General features: G+C 54.8%; 2 protein-coding genes across 2 annotated transcripts in view; both read right to left on the minus strand.

Moving 5' to 3' along the window:
• Positions 1–759: 759 nt before the first annotated feature.
• Positions 760–7,535, minus strand: SLC26A6 (solute carrier family 26 member 6). Its single transcript, XM_062500907.1, has 19 exons — positions 7,408–7,535; positions 6,983–7,122; positions 6,776–6,886; positions 6,335–6,507; positions 6,092–6,256; positions 5,812–5,964; positions 5,529–5,611; positions 5,289–5,436; positions 5,065–5,178; positions 4,882–4,959; positions 4,642–4,737; positions 4,413–4,519; positions 4,255–4,324; positions 3,998–4,090; positions 3,801–3,905; positions 3,099–3,275; positions 2,921–2,975; positions 2,514–2,635; positions 760–2,433 (listed from the first exon to the last, which is right to left on the minus strand). Exons 1-19 carry the CDS (start codon positions 7,533–7,535, stop codon positions 2,410–2,412), a joined length of 2,142 nt encoding a protein of 713 aa, XP_062356891.1. The 3' UTR covers positions 760–2,409.
• Positions 7,536–12,558: 5,023 nt separating this feature from the next.
• CELSR3 (cadherin EGF LAG seven-pass G-type receptor 3) overlaps positions 12,559–20,436 on the minus strand; it is a 28,608-nt gene continuing 20,730 nt past the window's right edge. Inside the window, exons 22-37 of the mRNA XM_062500906.1 lie at positions 20,141–20,308; positions 20,051–20,059; positions 19,610–19,736; positions 19,216–19,422; positions 18,933–19,107; positions 18,319–18,431; positions 17,942–18,021; positions 17,192–17,318; positions 16,450–16,563; positions 16,175–16,311; positions 15,976–16,082; positions 15,176–15,349; positions 14,834–15,034; positions 14,366–14,654; positions 13,577–14,248; positions 12,559–12,900 (exon numbers count right to left, since the gene is read on the minus strand). Coding sequence (XP_062356890.1) covers positions 12,873–12,900; positions 13,577–14,248; positions 14,366–14,654; positions 14,834–15,034; positions 15,176–15,349; positions 15,976–16,082; positions 16,175–16,311; positions 16,450–16,563; positions 17,192–17,318; positions 17,942–18,021; positions 18,319–18,431; positions 18,933–19,107; positions 19,216–19,422; positions 19,610–19,736; positions 20,051–20,059; positions 20,141–20,308 — 2,728 coding nt within the window. The 3' untranslated portion in view covers positions 12,559–12,872. The remainder of the gene's footprint in view (positions 12,901–13,576; positions 14,249–14,365; positions 14,655–14,833; positions 15,035–15,175; positions 15,350–15,975; positions 16,083–16,174; positions 16,312–16,449; positions 16,564–17,191; positions 17,319–17,941; positions 18,022–18,318; positions 18,432–18,932; positions 19,108–19,215; positions 19,423–19,609; positions 19,737–20,050; positions 20,060–20,140; positions 20,309–20,436) is intronic.

A 20,436-nucleotide genomic window follows, 5' to 3' on the forward strand; every position in this document is an offset into this window, starting at 1 on the left:
AGCGAGGTACTTCAGATGTAAGGAATTTTTGTTAAGAATTCAGGAACACAGAAAGACCTGACAGTTTTTTGCAGAATGCCATATAAACTGCTACGCTTACTTCACCAATAGACCAAGTAACATCTGCAGACGCTGACCATGTGCACTTCTGGTTGATACAAACCCCTATCACCTAAGTAAGGAACAATTCAGCAAGCAGTTTGCAAAGATTAACAACTTAGCATTACTGTGGCTGATTACATGCTCTGACTCTGTTTTGCCTTCAGCTATGCATTATATACCCTCCTATCCTCATACATTTCCCTACTCAGATGCTTCTTCCTGTTTGTTAAATTTCTGTATAATTTTTGATGTAACTTTAAATATGCCTTAGAAGTATTAAGTTCATTGCTGGTTAAGACAATCCAAAACTATAGCGTACAAAAATTTGCTGATCTTCAAGATTTATTTTGCTCAATTCTGAATCTCCCCATCTCTAGATAGGTAGAATTTTTATTATTATTATGCTTATTAGCACAATACTGAACCATTAACTAAGCTTTCTCCATTTAACAGTAAAGTTACTAGTGCTTTTAACAAATCATCTCCTATGGAAGTGCCATGCTCAGTATGAATTATGGGACATTTTTTACATTACTAAACTATGCATGATAATTATATGCAATACCAATGTGCTCCTAATAACCAGAGATAAGGACTCCGTGTCAACCAACAAACCTACCTAACTCATCTAAGACTAAACTAATCACAAAAATTAGCATGTGAAATAAATATTGGATACGTGTCTGACAAGTAAGAAGAGTACAAAGCATCCAAAATATTAAAGTGCATTAATATATTAAAAAACGTGGTAGAGGAACTAACGCATTTTAAAATCTTACCTTTTAGTTTTGCAGGGAACAGCATATAAAGCATTGGTGCTAAGGCTTCCTTCCATTTCTTATTACTCTGGCAGCTGGACTCTGCCTCTTTATCAGCATCTGAAAGACATGACTCTATGTCCTTATCTTCACTATAATTGCCCAGTATTTCCAGGGACTGTACAGGAGATCTGTCAAAACCACCGAGTTTCCAGTTAGATCTGCAGAAAGCAATTTAATGCTTGTTTCAGTGCTGCTTACTCTTAAAAAAAAAAAAAAAGAAACCAAACCCAATACTAGTAAAGTAGTATTACTGATTACTAAATGAGTATTACAATATACACAAGTCCAAAAAGCTGACACAGGCAGCCATCTAAGCTTCTGTTAGCTGCAAAGAAGGAATGTAGTTTTCTTGGTTTTGAGACAAATTTCAGGAGAAAACACCCTGGAATGAGTGTTTCCTCTAAAGAGAAAGGACTTCAATAACTCCCTTTTCTTCTGCCAATGAGAAAAAAGGATACCGGGGGTGAAAGTGAAAAAACAAAAAATCCTGTTTATAAAAAAAAAAAAATCAAGGGTGCCTGCAAGGCACAGAAACAGAAAAAGAAAAGAAAAGAAAAGAAAAGAAAAGAAAAGAAAAGAAAAGAAAAGAAAAGAAAAGAAAAGAAAAGAAAAGAAAAGAAAAGAAAAGAAAAGAAAAGAAAAGAAAAGAAAAGAAAAGAAAAGAAAAGAAAAGAAAAATAATGATAGATATTGAAACTGTGGAACCAACCTTACTCCCCCTACCCCCCACAACCCAGTATCAGCCTTCTCTTGGCTGCAGCACCTTCCCCTTTGGTGCATTTGTGATTGCAGCCAGCAGGAGCACTAGGGACTCCCCAGTCGGGCAGGGCAGGTGCTGTGACTCTTCTGAGAATGGGGATCCTCCCCTATTGTTCCTTTGGCCACAGCCCCACGCCCCAGAGCAGGTCATGGGGAGAAGTGGCAGAAAAGAGCCAGAGAGAGGGTGCTGGGGAGCCCTCATGGGGGAAAATGAACTGGAATCCTCCTGCAGGGAGGCCATTCCCAGCAGTGCTGGGCTGGTCTCTGGCTGGTGCTGGTCTGGCTCAAAAGTGCCGTTATTGAGAAAAGGGCATTGAAACCAACCCTGAGAAACACCACGTAGCTTTATTCATGATGGCAGCCCACTGCTGGGAGCAGGAACTCTTTGGCCTCTCCACCACCCCCCAAAGCATGTGCTGGCCTGGTGGGGCAGGCCCGTGCTGGGGCAATGTGGAGGCACCAGGTGGCCCCTGGGCATGGCAGCCAGCAGCAGCTGTGTCCAGCAGCAGTTGTGTCCAGCAGCAGTTGTGTCCAGAAGCAGTTGTGTCCAGAAGCAGCTCCATCACAGCAAGGCTCATGGACAGGGCAGGGCCCAGCGCTCGGAGTCCAGAGGGGCTGGTGGGGATCAGGGTGTCTAGGCCCCAGGGTGGGCGAGTTGGTGGCATCAGGGTGGCAAAGGCATCCTTGCCTGCCTGGCTCCTGAGGGAGATGTCTTCCTCTTGAGGGGCTACATTCTGGTGCTGTGGTCCGCCTAAGGGGGGCAGATAGGGAGGGGTTGGTGTGGCTGCCCTCTCCATCGCCATGCTGGGGACAGCAAGGCTGGGTGCTCACCGAGGCCTGGTGCCGCTCCCTGCTGATATGCATCACGGCATCATGCACCGAGGGGAAGAAGGAGTGCTTGGTGATGGCTGAACTGAAGAAGTTGCCCCGCTCCAGCTGGGCCAGGACAGATACTGTGTGGAGGGATAAGTATCTAAAGTGATGGCACCCAGCTGAGCTCCCCACCACCCACCTGGAGCAGCCTCCTCCCGCCTCCTGTGTTGTGGGGGACACCAGGGGCACCACCAGTGACCCAGTTTCAAGGCTCAGATTGGATCCATGGGACAACCTGCAGCACCTGTCCCCTGGGGAAACCCTGGGGATGGGAGCACCATGGAGGGACCCCCCAGGCTATCAGCTGTGTGCCAAAGGGCTGGCCCTGCACGGCCGGGGCTCATGACTCTGTAGATCCCCCTCACCCCCACAGCCGGCAACGAAGACATCCACTTCTATCTCATGGAAATCCTTGAAGATCTGCAAATGGGAAAATACATTTTACCCAGGAAGAGAGATGGGCAGCAGCCATTGGGGCACCCCACAGGACTACGGAGACACCCTCAGTGAGAGTGCTGTCCTGCCTGCTCCCCAGCCCCTTACATTCTTCAGGATCTTGATGGAGACAGTGTCCACAAAGCTGACGGGGCTGAAGTCCAAGACGACGGCGTAGAAGTTGGGCTGGGGCAGCCCTAGGCTGCGCAGAGTGGGCTCTGAGGGTGCACTGCTTTCTCCCCCACTCAACTCAATCACCGCCAGACCTGGACCATCCTCTGCATTCTGGGGAAGTGAAGGATAACCAGTGTCATTGCTCCAGGGCTGGCAGCACCCTGGTCATGGCAGTGTCCCCCCAGGCTCACCTTGATGAGGCTCTTTGGCTGTATGAGGACAGAGGCAGTGGGTGGCCCCAGGAGTGGGTGTCCCTCTCACATCCTCACCCACTTCTGGGCTCTTTTCAGATCAAAATCCACCCCTCTCCCCAGCACCACTGTGCAGAGCTGGGCTGGTCAGCTGGCACCAGGCCAGCCTTTGCTCTTGCTCTTAATTCCGATTAACTTGCTGAAAGGTTAATGACTTGGCAGGTCCAACACATAATCATTAACAGCCTGCCTCTCCCACCAACCCTGGGTGAGAGACTGTGACCCAGCTCAGTCCCAGCGCTTTTCTCACCCATTGGCCCTAAACTGAACTGAGAACTGCATGGGCCACCAAGCCCCACTAGTGCACTGACAGAAGTATCAGAGCCAGGGAGGGAAGAAGTGCAGGATGTCACTGGAGGTGTGGTTCCCTGCATCAAGGAAGCACCTTTTTCCTCTTTGCCTTTTCCTTCTCCAGTTTCTTCTGCTGTTTCTTCAGCTTCTTGAGGGCCTTCTTCTTCTTCTCAATCACACGGTCCACATCAATGCCGCTCTGCAAAGCAATGTGACCCTGTGTCCCCAGCTGCCCCCGTTGCTGGCAGGCAGGAGACACAGGAAGCACTCTGGAGCTGGTGGCTCTCCTACCTTCTTCTTCAGGGCCTCAGCATACAGCTCCACATTGGCAAAATAGATGGTGGAAGAAGAGCGGAAGATCTTCACGCCAGGCACCTCCTGTGCCTGCGAGCAGATGGGGAGGATGCTACCCCAGGGATGGAGCCAGCTGCTCCCCTTCCCTCTCCCCCACCCCAGCCCCTTTTTCCAGTGAGCCACTACTGGGGATGCTTTGAACTGCCCCCCTCTCCCATTGCAGGCAATTCTTCCCCCACCCCTGGTGCTGTTACCATCTCATACTCCATCACATCCCTGTAGACATCGGTGTCGGAGATGCGCCCCAGGATGGAGTAGTGGGGGCTGCAGGGAGCAGAGCAAGGGGCTGAGGTCACCACAGGCTCCTCTGGCCCTTGGGATGTGGCACTGGCCCCAGCCCCAGGGTACTCACAGCTGGGTACGGAAGATGACCGTGAGCAACCCAAAGGCTACCGAGACTGCCAGGCCAATGTCCAAGTTCAGCAGGAGGGTGGCTACGAATGTCACAATCCAGACCAGCTGGAGAGGGGACACAGTCAGCTGCAGCACAGCCTCTCCACTGGCACCCAAAATCCTCATGGAGGGTGGAGAAATCTTCTCCAGAAACAAGAGCACAGCCCCAGGGCTGGCCAGCACCTTACCAGGTCCACCCGGTTGGACTTCCAGAGAGTGCTGAGGTCGCTGAACTGCTTGAACATGCCCTTGAGGTTGACAATGATGATGGCAGCTAAGATGGCCTAGGAGAGAAATCTCTGCAGCTATGAGGAAGCTGAGGGCAAATCTGGGAGTATCGCTTTGCTGTTCCCCTACCATATCACCATGCCATGATGTGGCAGGCACAGGTGTGGGATGTGACACAGAGGCCGTGGGACTAGATGTACCTTGGGCAGGTCCCGGAAGAGCTCTCCGATCTTCAGAATGGTCACCAGGATGACCAGGGATGCAATGACACCAGCTACCTGTGCAGAAGGACAGTGGGATATGAGGGGTGAGTCCCCACTGCTCACTGTGCTTCCTGCCCCTGGTTCAGCCCTGGAGAGGGAGGCAGCACTGCCCAGACTCACCTGGCTGTTGCCCCCTGTGCTCTCCTGTACCAGGCTCCTTGACATGGAGCAGCTGATGGCAAAACACTGGAAGAAACCTCCCAGGAAGTTGGAGAGGCCCAGTGCAATCAGCTCCTGCAGGGAAAGAGGAGTGGCAGAGGACCACCATGCTTTCATCTGGGGCAAGAAGGGCAAGATAAGCTCTCACCCAGGGTGGGGGCCCTGAGGGTGCCTCAGAGCATCACCTGGTTGCTGTCCACTTTGTAGCCATGTTTCAGGGCAAAAATTTTGCCCAGGGAGATGCAGATGGCATAGCCTACCACAGCAATGGCAAAGGCATTGCCTGCCACCTGCCCAAAGTAGCTGAATTTAGGGATCACAGGTGGCTTCAGCCTATATTCAAGAGAGAGATGGGGCTCAAACATGGGTGCTGTGGGCAGCACGGTGCCCTGGCACAGCTCCCTTCACCGTCAGGCCCTGCTCACCCGCTGGGGATGTTGCCCACCACAGAGATGCCAAATTTGTCATTCAGGTTGACCCCATAGGAGATGCCAGTGGAAACAATGATCTAGGGGAGAATGATTGTAGTGAGGCAGGGTCTTCCTGCACAGGGACTGTGGTGGAGGAAGAGGAGGAGGCACAACACATGTGCTGGAGCCGCACTTGCCAAGGAACCCAATCCCACCTCTCCCCACCCTGAAGGGGACAGGGATACACCAGGGATTCCTGGCTGCATCTCTGCGGGAGGCTGGGAGAGCTCTTGGGTACCGTGATGAGCTCGATGGGGATGGGCATGGGCAATTTGGCTGCAAACTTGTGGTTGAGCTCTTTCACAATCAAGATGGCCACCATGGCAATGATGGCAGTCACCAGGGTGCCCACATTGGTGTCTGGCAACTTCTTGCAGAGATCGATGACAGTCTAGAGAACAAAGGAGGAGGGAATGTGCTCAGGAAAGCAGATGCCTCCCCAGCAGGTTTTTGGAGGCCTCTATGTGCCCCACAGGTGAGCACCAGGGGTCCTTGGGTGCTAGCAAGCCCCCACTCACCACAAACAGTGAGAGCGGCCCTGAGTGCTCGCCCTGGGAGACTCCAAAAACATTTTTGAGCTGGGAGACAAGAACATGCACAGAGGAAGCAGTGGTGTAGCCACGCACCAGCGGGTCTGAGAGATAGGTCACCACGAATCCAAACTGCAGGAGGCCCAAGGCCACCTGGAAGAAGAGATGGCACAAATGACCCACAGGTTACGGTCTGTTTTCTGCTAGACTTGGCTTAAGGGACCACCTTACCTGGAAGATACCTGTCAGGACAGTGATGGTGGCCACCAGCTCCACCCTGGCAGCATCACGCAATTCCTCATTGACCGTTGCATTGCTGCCATTGACGGACTCCAGGAAGTTCTCGCTGGGCACCAGGGAATCCGTCAAACTCCCGATCATGACAGAGATGACAGCAAAGGGACCTGAGAACAGGTAGAGTGTGGGCAGGGAGCCCAAGGTGGGCTCAGGGCCTCTCTGAGAGGACTTCTTAAGGGGTCAGCTTCCCTCTCCTTAGGCCAGGCTCAAAGCATCCACACTATACTTTGGCTCCAGCTTGGCCAACCCCCTTCTTGGTGGAGCAAAGTAAAGGCAAGAAAAGTTTCCCCAACAGCTGATGTGGTAATGTTGTGCCATGGACATCCTTGTTCCCTCCCCACCTTTGCTGTGCAAGTACATGGTCCCTCAGCTCACCCACGGAGTTGTGCCTTGATGTTCCAAAGAAGAAGTAGAGGAAGACAGGGTAAAAGGAGGAGTAGAGACCTGTGACCGGTGGGAGCCCAGCCAGCAGTGCATAGGCAAGCCCTAGAAGGCGGAGCAGGGAGAAATGTCACCAACGGCCAACCCCTGGCCACCCCACCTGTGGGGAGTCCCTGGCAGCCTGGGCATGGCATCACTTACCCTGGGGCAGGTGCATGATGCCCACACTGAAGCCCGAAACAATGTCCCCCAGGAGCCAGTCCTTGACTGGGTAGCGGGGCAGCCAGCGCAGGAAGGGCAGGAAGCGGAACACCAGGGACTTGGCAGCAGAGCCCGAGCATCTGGCAGGGAGGGAGAAGGAGCTGAAGCTGAGCACAGGTGCAGGGGATCTGGGGACTTCAGTGAGGGTGGATGGGGCCCCATGGGAAGCAATGGAATCTGTGGGACTATCAGCTCCATTCACTGGAGCCTGGCACCCTTCCAGGCAGGAGGACAGAGTGCGGACATGGGTATTTGGGCATAGGAAAATGAACCCCCAGGTCTGCAGCTCCCTGTGGTGGTGGGGCTGGTGGGACCTTTCTTGCCTGGCAAGGTCCAGGCACATTGTGCTGGCCACATGGTCTTACCTGGTCTTGTGGAGACAGCCATGCAGAGAGGGCTTGGTGGGAGGTTTCCTCTGAGCCACCTCCTCCAGTTCAGCCTCACTCAGCACCCTGTGGGGCGCTCGATGGCTCAGGGACATCTCTGCTGCCATGCCCACCTGGCTCTCCGGAATGCCAGTCCACTGCAAGGACACAGGGGACAGCTCAGCCACGTTCCCACGGCCAGGGGCAGCCGGCACCCCACCCATCCTGAAGTCCCTCCTCCAGTTCCTCTTGCCCGTGGAACCATCTCATCCTGGTCAGGTGGGCAGGGATGGCCCTGAGGACAGGTATAAGCCGAGTTTCGCGAGTCCCGAAGCAGCAGCAGTGGTTCAAAACCAAGAGCAGTAGGCAGTCGGCAGCAGGGCAGGGAGGGAACTGAGCCTTCAGCAATCATCACTCCTGCCCCGCAGCAGCCCCATCCACCCCATTGGAATGCACAGCTGGGGTCTGCCAGCAGAGCTGCCTCGGGGGGGCTCCCCCTCCACCTGCCCACGCAGGACCAGCCTCGATGCAAACCACTTTTGCCTCCGTGCACTGCAGCAAGGCAGGGCAGTGGGCCAGGGTAGCTGCTGAGCAGAGCCCCAGCCATCTCACAGCCCCATCTGCAGACTTTGTCCCTTTACACATGAGGGGAGCAGGAATGTGAAACCCCGGCAAATGTCACGGCTCACCATCCCTCCAGCAGTGCCCTCCCTTGACCCCTGCAGCGCAGAGCAGGATGAGCCTGTGAGCAGAGGAGGTGGGCTAGGCTGGTGTCTCACCCTTCACAGGGATGGTGGGACTGAGGAATCCCTGTACAAATCCACAGCTTGTCCTTGCTCAGAGCTCACTCTGAAAGCCGTCCCATCATTCAGGGCCCATGCAGCTAGTGGCCTGCTCAGTCCTGAAGTGCTCACCCACTTGCAGCTGGAACCTTGATCCCTTTGCTGGATGCCCTGCCCAGTCCTAAGGTGGGCGCTCATCCACTTGCAAATGGACCCACAATCTCCTCCCTGAGTGCCTGGGGCTATGCCAGCTTAAGCGCCTATGTTACCCCCAGCCCTCCTACCTGCTCTGCTCAAATTAGTCAGGAGCCACCAGTCAGGTGCAGGCTCTGCTTCCCTCTATTTATCAAAACCAGCCAGTGATCTTTGAGACACTGTTCCCTGCCTCCTGCCCTTCCTCCTGCCCTGCCAAAAAGATGCCCCGCTTCCCAGCCCCATGGATGCACAGCACCCACCATGCTCCCCTTGGTGTCCTGTTGTGCTAGGTTCCCCAACTGTGGCAGACCCAGCATTGTCACTACTGTGCCCAGAGCCATCCCATTCTGGGGACTGTCTACTAAAGTCTTGGCTCCTGGTTTCCAGCTATATCCAGGATGCTGCCATGCCTGACCACCCATGCCATGTGCAAGGCAGGGGGATTCTTGCCACTGTGCACAACCTGGTGCCAACCTCCTGCCAAGAGCTACCTCCCCAGGGCACTGTGCCCCCACAGCTCCCACGGATGTCAGCTCCCCAACCCACGTCTTGGAGCAGGAGTTTTGACCAGGACAAGGAGGGCTACTCTGCAGCCTCTGGTCATGGCATCCAGGGTATTTCCCCCCAACCCTTGCTTACCTGCTGGAAACAGGTGTGCTATGCTCTGTGGACTACCCTGGTCTCACACAATTCGCACAGACCCAGCTGTTATCTTGTTCCAAAGGTCCCCCGTGTAGGACTATAGTAGGACTATAGTCCCACTGAACCCATCACACCTCCCAGGGCTTTATCACAACCTAGATAGAGTTGGCTGCAGGGAACTTCTGAGTCACATTTGGCCCAGGCCAATAGGGACACGGCAACGGAAATCCGGGCTCAAATGTTTGACCGGTAGCAAGGTGTGTGTGACGGCAGTGGGCAGGGCCAGCCAGGCATTAGAGAATCCTGAGTCCTCTGGATGGTGGGATGGGGCTGAAGCAGCAGGAGTGGTGACATCCAGGACCACAGTCTCCGGAGTTGGAACTTGTCTCCATCCCTGGTGCCTGGTGGGGGCAGCCTGTGGCCACCTTGGCTCTGTAGTGACCACAACCCAGGTCCCACAGCTTTCAGTGATGCTGAGCCTCTTCCTTCAATCCATCCCTGGCCCTCCCTGTCCACCCTCATTCCCATCAATTGTCAGGTAAAGTCATGTTCAACCCATGCACCCACATACAACAGCTGCCTCCTCATTTATCTTCTCCCCATCATTTATTCACTTCCCCAACATGGGATGCGAGGCCACCACAGGGCTCCTGGTTGGAAGCAAATAGCACCCCGTATCATTTGTTGCCTCCTTATCACTATTCCTGTCCCCACCTGTGCCATTCCTTCCTGCACCCAGCCTCCAGCCCCCCACCTGCACCCCAGGCTCGTCACTGTGCCTGTGACCCCTCCTCAGCAGTCCAGCCCTCTATCAGCTCTCCCTGGCCCTCACCCCCCAGCCAGCCTCTGGAAGGGCTGCAGGACAGGACCACATCTCCTGGCACTGCCAGTGTGACTCCTGAAGGCTGCCCTGAACTCAGCCCCCAGCAGCTCAGGTGACAGAGCCTGAAGGGACAGAGGAATGACAACTGATGGTGACCTTTGCACAGGGTGCTGTGGATCAATGCTGCTCTTGGGATGACAACTGATGGTGACCCTTGCTCAGGGTGCTGTGGATCAATGCTGCTCTTTGCTCACCTGCTATCTGCTCTTCAGCAAAAGGGGTGGGACAGAGGGCACCAGGATCATGCTCAGCCTCCCCTCCCCACACTTCCCTTTTGCTGGCAGCTTGACCCTCCTGAGGTCATACAGCCTTTGGAAAATGGATCTCTTCCCTTAGCCTAGGTCAGGCTGGGGATGCTGGCAGCTGCCAGGCATGAGCCCCACAGCTCACCACAGCCACCGTGGCACTGAAGCCCTGCCAGCCAGGACTGGAGCCACTGAACATCACCACAGACAATCCCACCTCTGGGTGAACGAGCCTGGACACAGCCCAGTTCAACCACTTCACCTGAAGTCCCCAACCCCTGGTCACCTTGCCCCAGACCACAGTGACTCCCAAGCAGCCTAGGAACTGGTTGTCAGCTCCTGCCCAAGCCCCCTCCCAACATCACCTCGAGCCCAGGTCCTGTATCCACAGCCCCCACCATGGATCCCCAGCAGAAAGAGAGATGGCTCAGAGGCCAGCACCATTTTATAGACTTTTATTTCCAAATCTGGCGCTTCCATGATACACTTTTACACAGCCAAAAGGGGGGGGGGGGTTGGGGGGTGTGGGCATCTCCCCACTCCCTGCCAACAGAGTCAGGAGACAGAGAGGAAAAAAAAGCCCTGACCAAATCCCCCAAAGGAAAAAATCCAAACTCAAGGAGGATGCCCACCAGAGCCCAGATCACAGCACTACAATCAGGGACCAAGCTGCAGACTGGTCTGCAAGAAGCAGATTCCTGCTTCTTGACTGGCCCAGCTCCGCAGGGATGGCCACCAGCTCTGAAGGGATGGCCACCAGCTCTGCTGCTCTTCTTTTTGGCACTTGACACTTGCTCTCCTTTTGGCAGCAGCATAATAAAGAGCCCTGTGCCCAACTTGGCAGAAACTTGGGCCCTACAGCGCAGCCCAGACAGGATCCCAGGACTCTGGTGCTGGCACTGCACAGCCGGAGAGGAACTTGTAAACGAGCTTGTTTCCAAAGGCAAAGATGGGCAGTATGGAGGTGCCTGGCTGCTTCCAGCATGTGGGCCCAGCAGGCTTTACCTCTGCACACTGGTCCCAAATGGCATGTAAACATGTCAGCAGGCCTTTCTCTCCTCATCCCTGGGAAAAGGATGACAGTGAGCCTGCCTCATCAGGGCTGTGCTGGGGAGCCAGGGCACCCCCAGACACCAGCCCTTTGGTTTCCTCCATACTCTCCCCGCTGACTCAGGGAGGCAGCCAAGAGGCCTTGGCCTCCCTAGAGGCATGAGGACGGCAGCACCTGTAAACACATCAGGCTGGGCTACAGTACGATGCCACGGCAGTGTGGTAGTAAGGCAGTAAAGAGCACATGGTCATGCAGCCCCGAGAGCACCATGGGGGTGAAAGGGAACATGCTGGCCCCGCTAAGCTGAATGCCCTGGCCTGAGGCTGAGGTAGGCACAGAGGAGTGCCATCTCACAGCACAGCCAGGGGTCAGGCCCCAGGCTGAGCAGAGACACCATCTGGGTAGCCTGACGTTCCAGAGAGGGCAAAGTGCCGTTTATCTCCATCTCCCAAAATTCAGGCCACTGAGCTTGGGGTCCACTGCTACTGAGGGGAGAGCAGGTACACACAGAGCCCCCAGAGAACCAGCTAGGTACAACTTCTGTGGGCAGTGCTGGACCCTGAAACTGGACCCACATCATACTCCTGTGGACATTAGTCTTTTGCAGAGTAAGGACTGGCTCTGGAAATACCAAACCTGCTGCTAAGCAGGGCAAGGGTCATCCAGCTCCTTCACCAGATCCACAAACCAACAGAGGTTTGTTCTGTAACATGCAAGTTAAAGAATACAACACCCAGTGGGTAAAAACACAGTGGTCACTTGCTGAGGCCAGGAAACCAGCACTGACGAGAGTGGGACCATCCTGCTACAGGAAGGACTGCATAGCAGAACTTGTCTCCTTCCCAGCAGGTTCCTAGTGCTGAATTTGAATTTGCTGCCCCATTCACACGTGCTCTCACTGGCACAAGCCCGAGCTCACAGACAGAGGCAGCCCCAAGGGGTGGTCCCACGGCAGGGCAGAAGGAGGCCTGGCTGCAGGGGGCTGAGGGACACCAGACAGGAAGAGACATTTGGAGCTGCACAGCAGGAGGGTGGGGGGCAACAGGGCCAGCTGCCCTGCAGTGTGGATGGGACAAAGTAGTGCCAGCAAAGCCTTAAGGACTGCCTGGCACTGTTTCTCCTGTCCCCTGGGACTGTGGTTCTAGTAACCCCAGGGAAACTGGCAAGGGGCTCTTGGTGAAACAAACGCTCCAGGTCCTGGGAATAGACCATCCGTAAAAATAACCATAGAAATTTCTCATCTCTCTGACTACAAAGATACAAAAGGATAGAAAACCCTCCCTTGCCCCCATATCGTAGGCTCCATTTCTGTCCCCCTACCACTGCCCACCCTTCACACACACACAGGCACACCTCACACACAAACAGCTCGCAGAGAAAGAGCTTGGCCCCAGGGGATCAGAGATGTCACCCTCGCCCAATACTACCTGTCACACCAGGCAGGTGATGGAGAGCATGCTGGCAGCAGGGAGCCTGGAGGCTCCTGGCAGTGGGTAGTGTGGGCTGCTGGCCCCTTAGCCCACAGGGCAGGGGAAAGCACGGTTGGCTCTGGGCCTCTGATAACCATCAGTTCTGGCCCCTGCTCCATGGGGATACCAAACCTCAGCTGGCAGTGCCTGGTGAAGGGCCCTGCTTCTTCCATCTCTCTTGGGATCAGTTTCGGCTCCTCAGGAATGGCCATCGTTTCTCATGAGTCTTCTCAGAGGAAAGAAAAACAAAGTTAAGCCATGGCATCTCTCCTAGGCTCCAGCATCCTTTCCCCACTATGACAGATGGGGACAGGGCAGAAAACCTCACCTGTCTCAGGGCAGGAACAACTGTCTCAGAGTCCCTGAGATTAGGGAAGAGGGAAGGAGGGATGGGGTGGGATGGAGTGGGAGCAGTACCAGCAGGGAGCACAGCTAGAGGGAAAGAAGTGACACAGTGGAGCGGGGTGCCTGGGGATGGCAGGGCTTCCCTAGGACCTGGGCTCCTTCCTCTCCAGCCAGCCTGGCTCTTGCATACATCCGTTGGGACTTAGAGCCAGCACTGACCAAGGGATCAGCCAGGAGGCCAGCGTAGCTGCACAGAGCATCTTCCCTGAGTACCCACAGACCACAGGCAAGGGCCATCATCTCTTGGGCAGAGAGGACAGACTCACACACGCAGAGGCTTCTGCTTGTGCGGCACTACAAGCATCCAGAGATGTCACATCTGAGGCTTCTCCCTGCCCAGTCAGTATTCAGGACCAGGAGACACCTGCCACTCACCCCGGGAGCTCACCCTTATACAGCCCTCTCCCTCCAAACTAAACCCCATTTGGGAAGAAGCCAGGCAGGTGGACAAGATCAGCTGAACAAGACCTGGCTGAGGAAGGAAGGAACACACTTACTCTGAGTCTGGTGACAGCTCTGAAATGCTGTGGGAGGTGGCAGAGTGAGGTGTTGAGGGACACACTGCAGAGGGCGTTGAGGTCTGCATGGCAGAGGGGGTGGCGGTGGTCTGGGGGCCTGAAGGTGTGCTGGAAGATTGCACCGAGGACAGGACAGAAGAGTTAAAAGAAGCAAGGATGGAAGAAAGGATATCTAACTGTTCAGTGGAAGGATGTTGGCTGGGAATGGCCTCCAGGTTCTCCCTAGAAGGCTGTCTCCTTGACAGCGGTTCTAGGCTTTCCCTAGATAGCTGCCTCCGAGAGAGACTCCCCAGGCTGTCCTGCGAGGGCTGCCTGCTAGGCACCGTGTCCAGAGGCTCTCTGGAATTAGATCTTCTGGACAAAAAGTCCAGCTGCTCCCTTGAAGCTTGTCTAGCGGATGCTAGCAGGTCCCTTGAAGGCTGTTTTCTAGAAAGCAAATCCAATTGCTCTCGAGAAGCATCTCGACTTGGCAACATGTCTATTCGGTCTCTGGATACTTGCCTACTTGGCAATGTGTTTAGCCACTCTCTAGAGACTTCTCTTACTGGCCCACAGTCCAGCTGCTCTCTTGATCCAAATCTGCAGGGTAACGTGTCAAGGCAGTCTCTGGAGCCCTGCCTCCGGGGCAGCGTGTTCCCATGATCTCTCTGACTGGGCCTGGTAGTGAGCAGATCCAACTTTTCCCTAGATGCATGTCTGCTTGGGATACTTTCCAGGTGTTCAGTAGACCCATGCCTGCTGGGGATAGTGTCCAGCTCCTCTCTGGACCCATGCAGACTGGGAACAACTTCCAAGCATTCTCCTGAATTGTGCCTGCTCAGCTGCTCGCGGGACATCTGTCTCCTCATCAGCATGTCAAGCTGCTCCCGGGATGAGTACCGGCTGGCTGGCTGCGACAGACTGCCAGCCCCAGAGTAGATCCTGCCATAGGAGGCAGCAGGGACAGCCCTGTGACCCAGAGTGGACGTCTTGTACCACGTCAGCTCATTGGTCATCCTGCCAACGGATGGCAAGCCCTGGAGAGTTGGAGGGTACTGGAGGCGGTTCTTCAAAATCCCTGCACCGGACAGAAAGAGAAGTCAAATATTTGCACAACAGCAAGAAGAGCAGGAAAACCAGGGAGATTAGCCATGCCACCCCAAGAGCACGGCCACACAGATCTGATGCTGAGCTTTCAGTGTCGCGTCAACCTGAGACAGGCAAGGCCACCCTTGCCTGCTTGCTCCAGATTGTTACCTTTTCTCTGCCGTTGGGTCTGGGTGAGGGAGTTCTCATCCCCACTGGTCAAAGCCAGGTCTGGCTGATTATTGTTGGCTGCATCCTTACTGACGTCAAATCCCAGCTTCCGCTCAGAGCCCCACTTCTGCAGGGAGCAGGGGTGAACCTCACACTCGCCCAGAGCTGGCCAGTATGACATGAGGTCATTGCCATCCACATCTGATGAAGGACACAGCAAACCAGGCCCCAGAGAAGAGGGAAAGAATATTTCCATAAGCAGCAATTGAGCCATCACAAGACATGGCCTGACCCCTAGGGAGCTGAGCTCATTCTTTTCCCTGCCAGAGCCCCGGGACTTGCCTTTGGGAGTGGTGTTGGCAGGGTTAGTGAGGAGGCGCTCGCTGTGTGCTGCCCGCTTGAGCTGGCGCTGGAAGCGGCCCCGCAGGCGCACGTTCTCCTCGCTCTCTGAGGAGGGGATGGAGAGGCTGCGCTCTTCATCCAGAGACAGGTCACTGTCCGAGTCCGAGTCCTGGTCTGTAGGAACATGGTTTGTCAGGGAGACATTTGGAATGAAGGTGGAAGAAGTTCCTGTTGAGAGCACCAGGAAGGCAAAACCACCCCAGGCTGACCACGCTCGTGAGAGTGACTTGCCCTTTGTTGCCCCTCTCTCAGCAGCAGCCTGTGCCAGCTCCCCTGGCCCTATCACCAGGTACCTGTGAGAGGAGGCCATCTCCAACTCATTGCACCTCCCTGTAAGGCAGCTGCAAATAGCCCTAAGATTCCTTATGCCTTCTCTTCCAGGCTGAGTAAACCCACGTCCCTTAGCCTCTGCTTCCCTGTCCCACACCCCAGCCCCAGCTGGTCTAGCTCCAGTGAGTCAAATGTCTGTGTTGTACTGGAGAGCCCAGCGTCCCCAGAGATCCCACAACAGCCAATGTTCCCTCTGTTGCCTCCCCCATTTCTACCCCCTTGGAGACTGGCTATGCCTTTTGCCACCTGTCCAGGAGGAGGCTGTGCTAAATGACATAATGGCTGCCTCTCCCTCCTATCTACCCTGTGTTTGGAAGTCACAGATGAACATGAGGTGGAAAATGTAACCATACACTCAGAGCCTGCACCAGGAAGAACTTCTCAAACCCAGGAACAGGGCTGAGGCTTACCTCCCCCAGCATCACGGTGGAACATTGCCATGTCGATGTCCGTGGGGCCGGCGTGAGCCAACAGGCTGTGATCCAGGGCTGAGCCCTGACGTGCTGCCACGTTGTCTCTGAAAGAGAGGAGGCTCAAAATGTCACAGTGGCAGAAGCCTCTGGCTCTGCCCAGGTACTGCTGGCCCCTAGAAGCCTGGCTGGTCCCTACCTGAGGTAAGCTCGCTGGCTGGAGTGGGTGCGGGCAGAGCGCACGCTGCTCACCGAGGACACTGTGGAGGCCCCCAAGGTGATGCGGATGAGCCCACTCTCCTCAAACAGTGCTGTGTTGTTGTAGGCATTGGGGCCCTGGGGAGGAGAGAGAGGGCATGTGCCCTGTTAAGGAGTTGCCATGGCAGCCCAGGGAAAGTGGGGCTATCCCTGTCAGCTCCTGTCTCAGACATGCAGCCTGAGCCCAGAACCCTGGGCTGTTCTGCTCTTGCCCACCTGTGTGCTCCTCGTGGCCTCCTCGCTCTGCCCCTTCTTGCTGAGGCAGGCCAGCTTCCATGCCTCCCACACTTCCTCATTCAGTACACAGAACAGGACCAGCACTGCCAGGCCCTGTGGGGAGAGATGCCATGAGAGACAGCCCTTCACTGCCAGCTGACCTGCTTGCCAACAGTGGGACAGTCCCTGGCTCCTCCAGGGTCCAGTGTGGTCACTGGATTGGGATGCACCAAAAACCCACCAATACCAACAAGAGCTAACTTCCACAGTGGCCATGGATGAGGAATAGGTGGGGTGTCCACCTGTCTGGCAGTGGCCAAAGAGCAAATGGCAGAGTCCCCTACAGCAATGTCAGCCCCAGTGGTGGGAGAAGGTTGGCATAGTGCTGCCACGGATCATATTTTGGGTGTCTAACATCTCCATCACATTCTCTTACTCTGCCCTCTGAAAACGTGGAGGTGCCTTCCCTCCAGATGGCACTTGCTATCCCTTGGATGTTACCTCTGAACCAAATGCCTTGCAGCCACCTCCTGCTCCGTGTGACTGCCCACCACAGGCACAGCAGCAAGGACTGGCAGGAGTCACTCAGTGCCACAGAGGTGACAGCAGAAGGGACAAGGAGCTCAGCGAGATGTTGGGAGCTCAGCATAGGGCACCCACTCTCCACACATGGCTGTGGGGAACCACAGGAATGCTCTCCTGGGCTGATCCATGCCCTCCCCAGCAGAGGCCAGGCAGTTACCTGGAGGCTGCAGAGGACAGTGTAGAAGTAGTGGAAAGCCAGGACGCTGTTGTTGACAGCCAAGAGGCCAAAGAGCCAGGTTGTGCTAATTACTAGAAGCAGAACAAAGGAGCTCCGTAACGTCATGCTGGAGAGAGAGAGACAGACAGGGACACAGACACACACCGAGAGGTTAGTGTGTACTGTTAATCTACAGTATAGCGCTCACAGAGATCCAGAGGGGAAAGCTCCTGCCTCCCTGCTGCACCCAGCACTGCAGCCACATCCCTGCACAGTGGCCCAGCTCCTCCTGACTCCCAGGCCTTCCCTTCTGGATCACACAAGGCAAACACAGGGGCCTAAATGACATAGGTCATTTCAAGCCACAGAGAGCTCAGCCATGCTCCAGGGCTGGCTCAGGAGGGAGTGGGGAAAGGTCTCAGGAGCATGTAGGAGAGGAAGAAGCAGGTGCTCATAGCTGACAAGGGCCGAGTGCTGAATCCAAACAGACACAAGAGGTGGCTGTGAGGGCGGGTGGTGAAAGGGGACCAATTGGGAGGTCAGTGTGGAGATGGGGATGTAGGAACAAGAAAGGATGAAGTTTAGGAAGGGTTAATGTCGCTGCAGGTATGGGAGAGGAGAGTGGCTGCAAGGCTGACGCTGATGCACAGGAGATCCCACTGCGATGGTAGAAGGAGGAGATGGTCACTGAAAATGCTAAAAACCACTAGCTGCCAGAGCTCTGCTGGGAGTTTGGCCACTAATACTCACAGAACTGATTTCTTCTTGGTCTCCTTTTGGCCTGGGGAACAGGACATCTTGGCCACAAGCAGGAACATGACCCCATTCATCTGAAAGTGTTGGCACTGATTAGAAGCTGTGCCAAGGGCTGGCTCTGACCTGACCTCCCCAGTGCAGACTCCAGGTTTGCCAGGCCCTGCAAACATCCCCTCCTTTCCCCTTCATGACTGAGCTGTGGCCTCCCCCAGGTTTGGCTAGAGTGAGGAGGGACAAAAAGAGGGCCTCTAACTGAGGGAGAGGGACACAGAGAATAGGACAGGCAGTGGGCAGCCAAGGAAGGGTGAGTGCCCATGGTGCAGAGAAGGGAGGCAAGAGAGGGTTGTGGGTGAAACAGGACAGGGTTTTACCACAATGACGACAGTAATGGGGCCTGCAAAGCTCCAGACCAGCTTATCATGAATGGAAATCCAGCAGAAGTCGGGGTTCCCGTAGCCCTCAGGATCCAGGCCAACGGCCAGCCCTGCAGGAGGAAGGGAGAAGTCAGAGCCAGACCCAGCAGCCTTGGACTTGTCCAAACCATGTCAATTCCATGCCAGAACTCTCAGCATGAAGAGGCTTTCTCCCTGCTTGCCCTGTGCATAGGTTTCCCCACCACATGGGGAAGGAGTCAGGACTGTGAGACTCAGCAACAGTGACTTTATTTCCTTTTCCTCAGGTGTCCCTGACACAGCCAAGTCCAGGAGGAATTCACCACCAGCAACCGGTCACCCAAGTATGCAGCCTTGGGAAACCAAGAGACTTCAACTAAAAGATGTGAAGAGACGTGCTGAGAAATTACTTCTTAGGAGGCAAGGTGACAGCCCTTGATTCGTGGTCCCCTGACCACCACAGCACTGCTGACCATGGCAAGCCCACCCTCAGCTCTCCACACTGGATGAGCTGGGCAACACGAGGCGGTCAGGAAACAGCTGAGAACCAGCATGGCTGTTTTGGGCATGGCTGTAGCACAAGCAGCTCTTACCAGTGATGATGGCAGGCACTCCCCAGCCGATGGCATAGTAGAAGCGCATGGCCCCGAAGTTGATGTTGCGGGCTTCAGTCTGCATGCGGTAGATGTGGAGGCCCTGGACGAAGAGCCAGGCAAAGGTGGAGAGGAAGAAGCAGTGGAGGAGGATGGCAATCACAGTGCACAGAAACTGGGGAGACAAAAGCGACTTAAGAGATGGTCCTGCTGTGCCAACACTAATGGCATCATCCACACCTCACCCTCACACCCATGGGCGAGCTTGTTCAAGCCCACAGACCTGGTTCTCAGTGCGGTTGATACCCAGGAGAAAGAGCAGCTCAGAGAAGAAGAGGGTGACTGATATGTTGGAGTGGATGCCACGTGTGTTGGACTTGAGGCCTTTGAGGCAGGTCAGAAAGGAGAAGGTCAGCAGCAGAGACACCAAGGAGAGAGACACCAAGGAATAGGTGACAATTGCCAATGTCTCCAGATCACCCTCCAGTTGCTGCAGCAGCAGAGAACCAAAGGCAAATAGCAGTGTTAGGGACAAACACAGGAAGCTTGCAGAACTCTCAAACTGTATTTGTCCCACAAGGAATGTTTTGCCTGTGCCCAGGATATTTTCTGCCTGTGCTGGGACCCAGCTGCTAACAGTCCCCACCACCACGCACAGCCCCACAGGCTGAGGTTACCTCTCGGTGTGAGCTGTCCATCAAAACCCCAAAGGTGCCAAACTGGGAGCACTGGCAGTGAACATGGGTGGTGTTTCGGTACACGAGCTCGCAGTCCCTGGCTGTCCAGAAGCCAGAGGGGTTGGTCCTGCAGCCACCAAAAAGCAGAGTGCACTTAGGAGAGAAGACACACAAATGTGTGTGTGGGGCAGGAACCACAGAGAAGAGGGGTGATTGACAAGGCTCTTCTGCCAGCAGATACAACTGCACTCCTAAAGCTGAAATACTGGAGCCAGAGTGTGGATGTGTCACTGAGGGAAATGGGTTAGTGGTAGACTCAGCAGTGCTGGGTTAATGGTTGAACTCTAGGATTTTAAAGGTCTTTTCCAAACAAAATGATTTAATGACCCTACTGTGCCCTCACAAAAAACAAATCCCATGGGAGAGGGTGGAAACCTCCACATTCCAGGGCTGCTCAGGGAAATTTGGGGGAATGAGGAGGTGTGTGGGGAAAGCAGCTCACAGAGAGTGGCCCGGTCATGCTCAACTCACGGGTTGGAGTGGTTCCACTGGACACAGAGTGGTTTGCTCCTGTTGGCTGTCTCCAGCAGGTAAAATTCCAGCACAAGAGGAGTGTCCAGGGGTCCTTGCAGGAATGTGTGATTGCTGAACACAGACACACTCACAATGGGGGAGTTCATCACAGGATTCTTGGGGAGCCTGCAAGGAGCAACATAGCTTTACCATCACTATCACTGTGTGTGGCAGCTGCAGACCCCCAGAGACTTCTCAGGTGTCCTGCTCTGACATCTCAGACGGAACAGCTCTGCCCAGTCTACAACATGGGG

Source organism: Cinclus cinclus, chromosome 12, assembly GCF_963662255.1.
Source record: "Cinclus cinclus chromosome 12, bCinCin1.1, whole genome shotgun sequence".
Taxonomy (NCBI): Eukaryota; Metazoa; Chordata; class Aves; order Passeriformes; family Cinclidae; genus Cinclus; species Cinclus cinclus.

Bases quoted from the DNA above. Each gene is read 5' to 3' on its own strand.
- SLC26A6 (XM_062500907.1), bottom strand. From the start codon at position 7,535: ATGGCAGCAGAGATGTCCCTGAGCCATCGAGCGCCCCACAGGGTGCTG. The intron at 6,508-6,775 runs GTGAGCTGAGGG...ACCTGTTCTCAG, and splicing joins ATCAAGGCACAACTCCGTGG to GTCCCTTTGCTGTCATCTCT. The intron at 5,437-5,528 runs GTGAGCAGGGCC...TCTTGAATATAG, and splicing joins GTGGGCAACATCCCCAGCGG to GCTGAAGCCACCTGTGATCC.